This window comes from Gavia stellata, chromosome 33, assembly GCF_030936135.1.
Source record: "Gavia stellata isolate bGavSte3 chromosome 33, bGavSte3.hap2, whole genome shotgun sequence".
Taxonomy (NCBI): Eukaryota; Metazoa; Chordata; class Aves; order Gaviiformes; family Gaviidae; genus Gavia; species Gavia stellata.
This window is the reverse complement of record NC_082626.1, coordinates 3,601,807-3,613,989: the sequence shown is the minus strand read 5'-3', so window position 1 is coordinate 3,613,989 and position 12,183 is coordinate 3,601,807. Positions and strand designations below refer to the sequence as shown.

General features: G+C 42.0%; 1 protein-coding gene across 1 annotated transcript; it reads left to right on the top strand.

The window, feature by feature from the left end:
* Positions 1 to 203: 203 nt before the first annotated feature.
* LOC132320022 (E3 ubiquitin-protein ligase RBBP6-like) lies at positions 204 to 11,707 on the top strand. The gene is made up of 6 exons (XM_059832121.1): positions 204 to 369; positions 3,756 to 3,855; positions 6,504 to 6,540; positions 10,214 to 10,258; positions 11,203 to 11,291; positions 11,701 to 11,707. The coding sequence occupies exons 1-6, from the start codon at positions 204 to 206 to the stop codon at positions 11,705 to 11,707; spliced, it is 444 nt and encodes a 147-aa protein (XP_059688104.1).
* Positions 11,708 to 12,183: the final 476 nt, after the last annotated feature.

Here is a 12,183-nt window from a genome sequence, read left to right as displayed (position 1 = left end):
AGGACAAGCCGGGGGCTGCAGGGTCCTCTCCCTGTTGTCTGCCTGGGCTGCGAGGAGGAGCTCAAGCTCAGCCTGTGTTGCTTGCTCCGACCCCCTCGGTGGGCCCTTCCCCGAGCCGCCGTGGGCCCTAACGGGCGCAGAGGTCGCAACGCCATCTGCCGTGGTAGACGCCGTCGCGGAGCGGGCACCGCCTGGCCCTGACCATGTCTTGTGTCCACTACAAGTTCTTCTCCAAGTTGAGCTATGACACAGTCACCTTTGGCGGCCTCCACATCTCCCTGTGCGACCTCAAGCGCCGGATCATGGGCCGTGAAAAGCTGAAGGCGGCCAACTGCGACCTGCAGATCACCAACGCCCAGACCAAAGAAGGTGCGTGGAGGCAGCGGGCGTGGGGCCTTGGGGACCGTGCGGCTGCCATCGTCGCAGATGGCCCCACGGCGGCCGTGGCCTGCGGGACCCACCCTTTGTGGCTCGTCCCCACGTAGCGTGTCTCAGCCTGGGACCCATCCCGCCGGCGTGCAGGGGGACCAGGAGGGCAAGCGGCACCGGGGTTTAAGTGGGCCGGGAAGCCATAATGCGATTCGGCCACGATCGGTAGCTGTGACTTGTGTTGGGGGCCTCACAGAGCTGTTCTTTCATAGTTGCTGTTCTTTCGTAGTTGCTGTTCTGACAACAACCTTCAGATCTGTGTTTTAGAGGCGGAGCTAGGCGGCGAAGAATGTGTGCTTGATGTGCGACATGTAGTGCTTACAAACGTTTTGGTTTCCTGGAATTCTTCTAGGTAGAATGATAAGGAAATGTGGGAGGATAACTTGTAATAACAAACTTGCCAGATTTCTTTGAAATCTGGTGGAGGAAGCTGAAAGTGATAGAAATGGAACAGATGGCTAATTGGAAGACAAAAAGTGGGTTTGGTGACTTAATTTTGTCTTCGACTTGTTTTACTCCACTACATTGGAAAACTGGTTTTGTGGCTGTTACGGAAACTGCTCCCTGCCACGTTTTGGATCAAGAGTGAATCTGTGACTTATAAGCTATACAGAGCCTTTAAAGCCTTGAGGACACTTGCCCATGAGTGTTCTCTGTATCTAAATTATGCTTTGGAATTTCTTGTTAATATACCTTCTTTTCTACACCAAAGACATTGCCATTCAGATGCTACTGAGCATCATTTTCATCATCCCTTTCTACCCGTGTCTTTTTCTCCTGCTACTACGTGTTAACCACATCAGGGCAGTACTGAAGTTTTATGGCAGAACATTTATGGTCAATATACATAAGAAATGTTCTTAGAGAAGGCATATATTCTTTTAAATCTAGTAAATGGTGCTTGATTCTCGGAGGTGATAATGGTTTTGTATTACTTAGTATGACATTTCAGTTTGGTAGTCTGCCATCTTGGTGAGTTTGAATGGGATTAAATACCTTGGGTTGTGACTTTTCGGAAACAAAAAGACTTGTCAAGTGTTTTCATTCCTTAAACATGAAATTTCTTGTCTTTTTCCTCTGGTTCTGTGACACTCTTACAACCGTCTTTTCTTTAAAATGTGTACAGGTGGTTTTTTCCTCTTCCTGTGTGATGTATTAAAGCTTAAACAGGATAATATGTATGCTGTGGGGACCGTAACTTCAGCCCTAGCCTTTAGAGTGGTCGGACCGAAAGCTCGCTGCGTATCTACAGACATTAAAACTATTTTCAGGAGAATGGTTGCGAAGAGACTTCACAGCACAATGTTAGGGGTCTTAGGGATGCCATTGGATTGCATGACATGCGTAGGTAGTGATATGTTTCAGAAGTCTTGAATTTCTCTAGTAGCATTGAATACAATTGTCAGGAGCTTTTGAACAGTGTTTAATTGGCTTGAAGGGCTTTGCTGCAGAGGGTCTCTGAATTTTGTCTTCAGATGCTGATGTCCTTTCAGCTTCACAAATGCTAGCGGGCTGAATGGCCAACTGGCTGATGTCACTCCTGTAATAGCTGGGTCTGTGTCAAACAGAGCCTTAAAACCAGAATGGTGGATGGTTATAAACTGTGATGGAGACCAGTTATTATCACCAGAAGGAGAAATGTTTCGAAATAGGCCAAACATGTGGATTCTGTTATAGCAGAAACTGTTACCAAGTCATATAGCATTCTGTTACAAAGTTTTAGAACAAAAACTTATGCTCGTAAGTATGTTCCCCCCCAAAGTGTTACTCTATATCCATAATACCAGTTTTACAAAGTCTGTTGCTTTGTTTTCATACGTAATCAGAATCCACTGAAGGAAAAGTATCTGCCTCACTAGGTTCTGTTAAATGTGGTGTTGCCTAAAGGTGAAGTTAAAGCAGGAGTCTCTTCCCTGCTTTAAAGAGCATCCCTCTTGTTTGACAGTGACAAGATCCTCCTCTAGGCAGGTTGTGTTGCCCTTTGGCCGTTGTAAAATGAGTATAAAATCTTACACTGCGTATATGAGTGACACTGATGCTTATTGAAGCTTTCCTAAGGGTGTTTTCCATGTGAAAAGGCAAAAATCCCCCAGTGGTTTTCAGAGCAAAGCTAGAGAATACATTTCAGTGCCGTGTATATGTATGCCCAATTTCTGGTTTCTCTGCGTGACCGTGAATTTCAGTTTTTGTTAAGCAGATGTAGATGCTTAAACTCACCTTCAGAAGATAAAGGGAAACACTAGACCCGGATATTCTGCCTAAATGGGATGTTTGGCATTCTTGCACGTGGACATAAAGTATTGGGGTTTTATAACATTGCCTGTGCAGGAGTCCTGACTAAAGGCTGAAATGATCGTGGAAAGAACAAAGTGAACCTTGAGTGAAGGTGGCCTACTTGTTCAGATTTTGCCGAGCACTCTAAGCTTTTACAGTTCAGTAATTGTTACCTTTCATCATGGCAATCTAGTAATAGAAGCAATGCTAATATAAGCTAAAAGGAAACAGGATTTTAAATACCAGTGGAAAAAACTGATGTGATGGACTCTCTTTAAGAACTGCAAACTCCAGAACTCAGGTTTCTTCAGTACTCTTGCCTGCCCTGTAACATTCTGACTCCAAACACTTGGAGAATGTGCTATTCTGCTTATCAGGCAAAATTAAAACCCAAACAAAACAAACATGAGACTCTGGACTGGTCTTAATCTGGTGATTTGTGGTCTGGACCAGAAGGAATACTCCGTATGACTCCGTTCAGCAGGTAGAAACAGCTGCTTTCGGCTTCCAGAACTGCAGCTGGCGTGATCTACCATTGTTTGTCTGGGCGTCAGTGCTGTTTCCATTGAAATGCAAAGCACTGAGCAGCTGAGAAGTGTGGTTGTTGATGGATTAAGCCCCAAGAAATAGGCAGCCATGGCAGGCTCTCTTCTGTGTTCTGTCAGTCTGGAGCACTAGCAGCACAGGTGAAGCGTTTTCAGTTAAGAGCTATGAAAGCGACGGCGCAGAGTTTTCGTGCTTTAGCTAAGTGCCTGGTTTGCTGCAGGGCAAGCTAGGCAGGCTTTAGAATCTGGTTTATGCAGGTGAGACTTTGCTGTGGTTTGTTTTTCTCCAGAGGTCTATTGGTTTTGTAGCCTAACGGAAGCCAAAGCAACCTAAGCTAGATGAGGAAAGAACCTCGTGCATTAGCAGACTCTCCTTTAGTGACCTTTGAGACCATTTTGCTGTTGGCATTCAAACTATTTTAAAAAATGAGGGAGATTTTGCTGCTTGTGTTTGAGTCTCAAACCTGAATTTATGTTGGTTTATGTCTGTCTTTATGTTGTTTTCAGAATACACAGATGATCATGCCCTGATTCCTAAGAACTCATCGGTAATTGTTAGAAGAATCCCTGTGGGAGGAGTTAAAGCTACCAGCAAAACCTTTGTTCTGTAAGTATCCATAAAGCATTGTATTCTTTGTTAGGGGTTTCAGTGTGTTGACTTTTTTTACAGATACTAGTTTACAGAGGCATTCCGCTTGTATCTTTCTTGTTAAAGCTGCTGTTAAGTTTTGTTGTCGGGGTAGATTTTAGCGCATCTGTCCCAAAGTAGACTTACATTTTTTGGCCTGCTGGGGCACGGGGTTCGAACTCCAACAATGGTAACTTGTAAGATGATTCTGTGGGGTTTGTTCCTGGGGTTGACTGTTCTGAGATCCAAGTTGTAGATCCTGTTCCCTCTAGGTGGAGAGATTCCTTATTATATGTGTTTGCTTTTATTGCTTTTATAGTAAAGAGAGATACGCACTGTAGTGTAAACTTGTAATTTGTTCCCGTCTCAGAAGAGTCTGATTCTGAGTGTTTAACTATTTCTTGCATTTGGGGGAGGGGGGCGGGATATGGCAGGTATTCTTACGCCCCAAATCTGGGGGTTCTGCATACTAGCTATAGAGGAAAGACCAAGGGTTGCCAGCTGGCCAGCCAGGCAAACAAGAATTTCCATTCACAAGTGATTCCTATTCGTTTCCTAAAGACAGTGCCTGTTTCAGGCAAGAGAAGAACAACAATATCCTAAAGTGTATTGCCTTTTGTGCGAGCACGATGAAGGAACAGTTAATCCTTTCCAAACTTGAAACTCAGTAAGCAGTTCCGCACGTTCCTAAATGTTACTGGTTGTCTTTCTTTGTCTGTTTTTACCCTAAGCTGGTATCTGTGCTCCAGGTTTTAATTCTGTGTTCCTAAGATTTACGGAGGACAGAGAATCGGGTGTACTGATTAAAATTACAGCTCTTCAAATGCATGTCATGTATGTATTCATACAGTCCCGTTCTGTATCAGCTACATTAGCATTGTTTGAATGGCCATGTTTTCCAGCCGCCTTAAAGGTACGCCTCTCCACCACAATCAGTAGCTATTATTAGCTTGTGGTTTTGCCATGTCTTTCTAACGTTGGTTCTCATAAATCAAGTAGACTGATGAGTTACAGTGTGTCTTGAAGAAACAGTGCAGCAGCGTGCTGGTGCCCATGAAGCATTTGCAAGCAAAAACCCCTGATTTTATGTGGCTCTGCATGTAAACTTTGGGCATATTACTGCAGTAGCTGCTGCAGTGCTTTCAGGCACTGCCTAGTAATTCGGGACGCCACAGCGTTGTGCTTATAAACGTGGCCTTGTTTGGGGGGGGTTAATTGAAATACGGATGCTTAGTGCTGTCTTGTCAGTGCATCCTCCCTTACTGGTTGGATGTCACCCTCTCCTGCTATTGTAACGCTGCCCTAAAACGAGAGGATAGGTGCTGCTAGCCTCAAAGATCAAAGAAGTAGCTGGATGTGGGGGTAAGGAAGGAATGGCACTGCTGTTCTAACGTTGAAAACTAACCAGGCAGATTAGCTTTCTATTCCTTCAGCTGGAAACATTGCAGAAACAACTGGTAGAGTGGTTAACGTTTGGGAATGATGAATGTGTGCTGTAATGGTGGAGAGGCCTTCAAAATGCGTTACTCGCCTTGGAGTATGTTCTTCAGGGTCAGTGGATGAAGAAACCCTTGTGTGGCAATCTAAAGTATCTCCTCGAACTTGCTCATCTTCAGGAGGTACATGGCTCTAACTGCGAGCCCGGTGGTGGTCTAGCAGTGGCAGGAAGCATGAGCCTTTCTATTTGGACATCAGTTCCACAGCAGCCTTTGAATTGCCTCTGCTCATGGGACACTTTGGATGATGTGTGAATGGTTTGTTAACGATATCAGTGGTTGCATGTCTGATTCCTGATGAGCAGCATGCAGATACAGATCAAGGAGTATGTGGGAGCTCAGCAAGGTTTCAAATGTAATAAGTATTTCCCAAGATATTGTAGCATTTTCAAGATTTTCTTAAAGCAAACTCCGGCAATTAAGACCTTTTTTTTTTTTTTGTCACAGGGCTCCTAAAGCGCACAAAACCCTAGGAACTGCTTTCAGGTGACATTTCTACTACTATTTTTAGTCAATGTAGCATAGGTAACCCATGTAGTATTTTGGCACTTTCATGGCTAAGTACGGTAGATATCTGAACACAGTGCTTGGGCTGCCACAAAGAAACACTGTTCTGAAGACTGTGCTGCTGACACTGTTGTTATTTCTTTGTCAGATGACTGATTTTTTCTCTTAAGTAAACTAGCACTTCAAAGGGTCTCGACTACCCCTGTTCTTTCTTAGAAACCAAAGTACTCTCTCTGGTAGCTATTTGTAAGACTAGGGCGGGATATAGGGATTGGCTAAAGTTACCTTCATTATCTTGAGGGTTGAGCATTTAAGAACACAAAACTTAACGCAGCAGAGACAAAATGTCTGAAGACTTCCTCTTGCACTGTTGTGTTCTCGATCTCTAAGTCTTAGAGTGATTTCAGACAAAGTAGACGTGGGATTTGGAGGGTGGGGAGGTGGTGTTTAATGCATTGAATGTTATCAAAAGAGAGAGACGAGTTTATGTATAGGAAGAAATTTCCCCATTCACTAGCCTATCAGAACAGAATGTTTTGATGTTCAGGTTTTATAACGTGTTTTCACTGCTTGATGTTGGGTACAAGTGCTTTAAGTTCTCATCTCCTTGATTTCTTCTTCTAGAAGTCGAACTGAGCCAGTGAGTGGAACACCAAAAGCAGTATGTAAAAACACCATCTCAGACTTTTTTCTCCACACTGCACTTAATTCTCAACAATGTAGCCTTGTATTAATTTTCCAAACATTAACTTAATATATTTTCCAGTAAACCATAGTATATGTTGTGAATACCATGTATTGGATTCAGCATAGTAATAACTGAGTCATGCCATCGTTTGCACAGTTCTAATGTGAATCTTGCTATTTGTGCCTAGTAATGCATTGTGTTTCACATTGAATATGCCAGAATATTTCCTGAATGACTGTGTACTGTGCAGGTAACGTATGATAATTTTTAGATCGTGTAGGCTCAAGGTTTGCACAGTTGAACATGGTGCCATGTTCTACAGCTGTCTGTCGACAGCTAGTAATCTGGATGTTTGTATAGGTTGTTGTGTGCTTTTTGTTTCTTGCAATAAAAGGTGTTTGGAGTGTATTTTTTGCCATTTTCACATTCTGCTTTTTCTTCACTGGAACGGTGTGAGGCATTACACTAACCCTGGATCATTGGATCTGATCACTCGATAAGGTGTTAGGGTAACTTAATCTAGAAATTCATGAACTCTGGGTCTGTGTTGTGTGAAGAATACAGCCTCTGATGCTCGTGGAATGGTAGGCAATCAACTTAAAATTGAAAACTTTTTGTAGGTAGGTCTAAAACCACTACGTCTAAATCTGACATCCATAATTCTATCACTGATTGGTTCAAATTCCTTTTTGGACATGAATGCCTCTCATTGTGATTTTGAGTTAGTTTAACTGGCCCAGTGACCCTAGCAGTTAAAGTAATGCATTTATGTAAACCACGTTTAGAGTATTTGGTCTAATTCTGATGGGGTTTTATTTCCTGAAAACAGTTGTTTTCCTCTTTGCTTACTAGCATGTGTATAAACACAACTCTCATGTTCAAACATTATTATTATTATTGCTGTTGTTGTTGTTGTTGTTGTTATTGTTATTGTTATAAACATTAGCCTCGTGTGCTCCCTGGCATGTCTGTGTTACCTTTCTAAGTAGCATCTTACCATAAGCTAACATAGATGTCTCAAAAAAAAAAAAAACCCAAACCAAAAAAACACAGAAAAAGGAAGACTCCTGGAGTGGGAGGGAAGACTTAGTGTTTGTTAGAACTAATTAAAGTAAATGAAAGACCAGGCAAAAACATTCCCTTCTTGTTTGCTCTGACTGTACCTGACATGGGTTGTGGGTAGCCACAGGGAGGGTGGAAGCCTTGCATCTCTCTTTACAAGTCCTCTCTCTCTCTCTCACTGTCAAAGCACGGCAGTCTCAGGTGCTTCTAGGCTTGGAGGCACAATGAGCTTTATTCTTAAAGCTAGCTCAGGTCTTGGTCTGAAGGGTGGGGGGTTTGTTTTGTTTGGTTGGTTTTTTAATACACGTATTTCTGTAGGTATTTCAAAGCAGAACCTGGATCTTACTGTGGTGGGAATAAACCACTGGAAAGCTTGCCAATTATTGTTGAACAGTAAGGCAGCAAAATGAAGTTTAGTTAAGATATTTTTAAAAAGGCTGCACAAAAGCTGATACTTTAACTCTTCCTTCATTGTCTTGCTGTTATGTTAGCTGTTGTTGTTGTACACTTCCAAATTTGTGCTGCTGGCCTACTGTTACTAGAGCCAAGGCAAGAAAGGGGATCCTTTTTGGTTTAGCATTACTATGTCAGTAGCTGCAAGGATCTCTAGTTGGTATTTGTCCTTAGAGGCTGCAGAAATGCAGAGAGTCGTGCCCATCGTTTTAGCGCTGTTGAGCACAACTGGGATCCTTCCTGGCTGAATTTGTAGTTTAGCCAAGCTGTCGGGTTTTAGGAAACCACTGTAATTTAAATGTAGCACCCCAGCAGTGAAATTAGCCTTTTCGTCCTCTGTTCTGTCCCCTTTCCCACTTGCTTTGTGTTAGTTTCTGTTTAGTCTTCTGTTTGAAATGGGAGTTAATACATTGACTGTCGAGTCTGGGGTTTTGGGTTTATTTTTTGGTGTGTGGGGTTTTTTCCCCCCCAGTTCTTCTGCAGTATTACCTTAGGGCTGTATACACGTTTCATGGAGATGTTGTTTCTACTTGACTGACTGGAGGGACTGGCAGGAAATACTCCAGTAGACATTTAAAGGGAAAAAAAAAAGACACAAGAATGTCGGCTGATTGGAAGGTGGCCGTTGGGCAAACGTACTAAATAGTACATTAATTATCTATTTGCTGCTTTTGATAGCTGTTTAGTAGAAAGGAGTGCTATCACCTCCGTTAAGAAATGAGACTGTTGCCTGCAGGCCATATAATAACCTCTTCCTAAAAACCAGAAGAACTAATTAATAGTTGATTAACTGCTCTGTTTCAGTTACTGGTCAATATTAGACTGTTTAATGCTAGACTCCAGTCGAGAGCTTTCCTCATTTCTTGTTTGCTGCTGAAAAAGCACCACGTGACAGTGGTTGTGCCTGCCAGGAGAGAACATAGGCCTGGTTTCCCACAAGTAAAGAAGAGTGGCATGCGGAGCTGTTCAGTTTACATGGTGAAATTTTTTCCATGTTTTTGAACCACTTCAGACATCGTAAGCAGTGATTCCGGTGTCTTTCTGATAATGTTTTACTAGTGTAAGCTGAAGTGCTGTTGGTGGCACAATGTAATTCAATATGCTGGAAAAGGAACAAGAGAAGAGTTACCCTTTTCACTTGTGGCAAAACTGCCCTTCGGTATTAGTTCTCACTAGACACTGCAGTCCATTACTACCCCGTGGCCTGAGGACTTCATTCCTGCAAGCTGTTCCAGTAGGCAGCAGGGAGGGAGGAGTGTGGCTGCAATGGAGAAAAAAATGACAGGATTGTGCTCTGAGTCCATGTTTTCATCATCCTTAGAAATTGCTTTTGGACTGGTAGCAAGGAGAATAATATTAAATTCTCACAGTTCCATAACCAATTTGGAGAGTATGGCCTGTGGTCTAATAAAATACAAGAAATCAGTTTTTATAGGCTACTCTGTCGTGGTAAACACCTTTATTTCAATACTTTGAGCAGTTTCTTTTTTTTCTAGACAAAGTGGTGGGTTACTGCTATGGCTGATGTTTTGGGTTGGCATTTTTATTGGGGTTTTGTGGGGTATGGTGAGTTTGGCATTTCTAAACTTACTGACAGGAGGGGCAGAGTTCGTGTTTCAGGGCTGATCTGCCTGTGCTTCATTTTCACCGGCAACTAGACTGCGTTCATAAAAAGCATAACCATGTGCATTTGTAAGTGAGGAGACGTGCACTGATTAATTTCCAAACTACCCTGAAAATAAGTTTCCTGTAGTGATGCTTCCTTCTCAAATAAACTTAAATTTTTTTTCAAATCCTTTTTTTTGCTGAGAATTGGCAGCTTCCTTAGCCCTTTGACTTCTAAGCAGTTGTAAACATTAGACAAGGGTCCCTCTCTGAGATACTCTGGAGCAGTAAGTTGATCTCCAGCAGGTTTGGTTATTGTTGTTTCTCCTCATTAACCACATAGGCACTCTTAAGCTGTCATAGGTTTGGACTTTGTTTGGAACAAATACAAATTACACTAGGTTGGAAATGCCTCTTTCCGTGACACTCAGAGGATATAGTGCAGACTTTCAGGCTACAGTAGAGGTTAACTATTGCTATGTTTTGATTGTAGAACTTGAACGTGTGTTTAATTTTTTCTGAACAGATTGATGACTCTTCCGCACCGATTCCTCTGGCCCAGCTTATTAAGGTATCTCGAGAGTCTTGTCAAATACTTTAAAAAAAAAAGGGTTTGCTTCGTCTTTTTAAATCTCATACTGTGATCTGTAGCTGGATAACTGTTGTAATGTGAGCAAAGCTTGAATGTAGTTTTTAAGAATTTAAAGTATTTCTTTTAACTTTAAAGTGTGTGTGTATTTTGATACTATCCTGTGAAGAGTAGTCGCCAGTTTGGCGACTCAAAAACATGAGTGGCTGGTCGGAATGATAGGTGCTTGAAAGTCCACATCATTTACAGTCACTCCCTTAGAGCCTGCTTGTACCTGGACTAGTGTGTGATAAAAACATTTGAACAAATACTACTTAAAAACAATCAGCTGCCGTCAATAATTGGAAGATCTAGTTCTGCATAAGGTTTGGATTACAATTTGTACGTTAAAAGGACACAGTCAGCTGGAAAAAACTGCAGGTTCTGCTTACTGTAGTTTAATCATTTAACATAGAGAAGTTAGAGAAGAATCTTTTGTCTTGCTGAGGGGTTATAAAAAGCTTGATTCCTTCTAAGGCTTCTGTGTCTGAAGCTGACTTTCAGCAAGGAGAAACAACCTCTCCGGCTCTTCAGTTGTGTGTCCTTTTAATGCTGCAAAATGTAACTAGTGATATTTGCATACATCTTTCTCAATTAAATGTACAGTGGACATCTTCTCCTTCAAATAGTCTGGAGCTTAAAAATCAGTTTAAAGGCAGTGGATAGTCTAATTTTTTCTACACATAGCTTCAGTCCACTTGGAAGAAAATGGGATCGATTAGACAGGTCTTTAGGTAAGGTCCAAACAGAGCCTAAGCAGCTGTTTTCATGCGACCTCAGCGAGCGTTGTGCTGCTCTTTACAGGACTGGGTGAGTGGTGCTGTCTTTGGCTGTGTGGGCTTAAATGTGGTTCTAATGTGTGCATCCAATAATTACCTCTTAAACAGACCACCAATCTGGCTGAAGCCAATGCTTCCGAAGAAGACAAAATAAAAGCTATGATGATGCAGTCTTGCTGTGGATATGAACCAACCAGGTAAGTGCTGATAATGTCAAATCTGTTCTTTGAAGCTGATGGGAAAATGGTAGAGATGTTTGTTTTAACACAAGAGACACATGCATATCTTCTTCTTTTTCTCCCCAAAAACGTTTAGTTACATGAAGAAACCCTTGGGTCCACCTCCACCATCATATACTTGCTTTCGTTGTGGAAACCCTGGCCACTATATAAAGGACTGCCCGACAAATGGGGTAAGATTGTGGGGGACTTCTGGTCTTAGTTTTGTTTTTTTTTTTACCTTGGCAGTTAGGTAACAAATACATGAACACGCATATGAAGAGTTGTTTCTCTTGGGGTGAAATGCACTTTATATGGCAATGTTGCAAAGCCCTTCAAAATTCAAGGGAGACCTGGAATTACAAATGTGAAATTTTCTTTTTTCTAGGTCATAGACATTAAATATGTCCATAGATCTTTCTCTGTGAACTTTCATGCATATTTTTATGTATTTCAATATTACTGGGAATTTTTGTGGTTTTAACTGTGGTTTTAATGACAGTTCATCATTTTCTGTATTTTGTATAAAACCAAGATGTTTCTGTTGACCCCATCTATTGAATATTTGCGTGTGTTAATTGCATGAGTCTCTGGTTGAGCTGAGGGATATTTCACCCTGGAGGAACCTGAAGTTAAGCCAAAGAATGTCGACTGAGTTCAAAACACTGCTCCAGCCTTTGGAACATGCTGACGATACTCATTTAGGAAAATCAGTATTTCAGCTGAGCAACCCTTACGCTAGGCAAAAGGAGAGGATGAAAGGCTTTGCTGCGTAAAATAATCACTGAAATGTCATTTTAAGTGCGGGTCATCAGATAAGATATGTCTGCATGGCTTTTCTTAACAGAACAAAAATTTTGAGTCTGCTCCC

Bases quoted from the DNA above. Each gene is read 5' to 3' on its own strand.
- LOC132320022 (XM_059832121.1), top strand. From the start codon at position 204: ATGTCTTGTGTCCACTACAAGTTCTTCTCCAAGTTGAGCTATGACACA. The intron at 3,856-6,503 runs GTAAGTATCCAT...TTCTTCTTCTAG, and splicing joins ACCAGCAAAACCTTTGTTCT to AAGTCGAACTGAGCCAGTGA. The intron at 6,541-10,213 runs GTATGTAAAAAC...TTTTCTGAACAG, and splicing joins TGAGTGGAACACCAAAAGCA to ATTGATGACTCTTCCGCACC.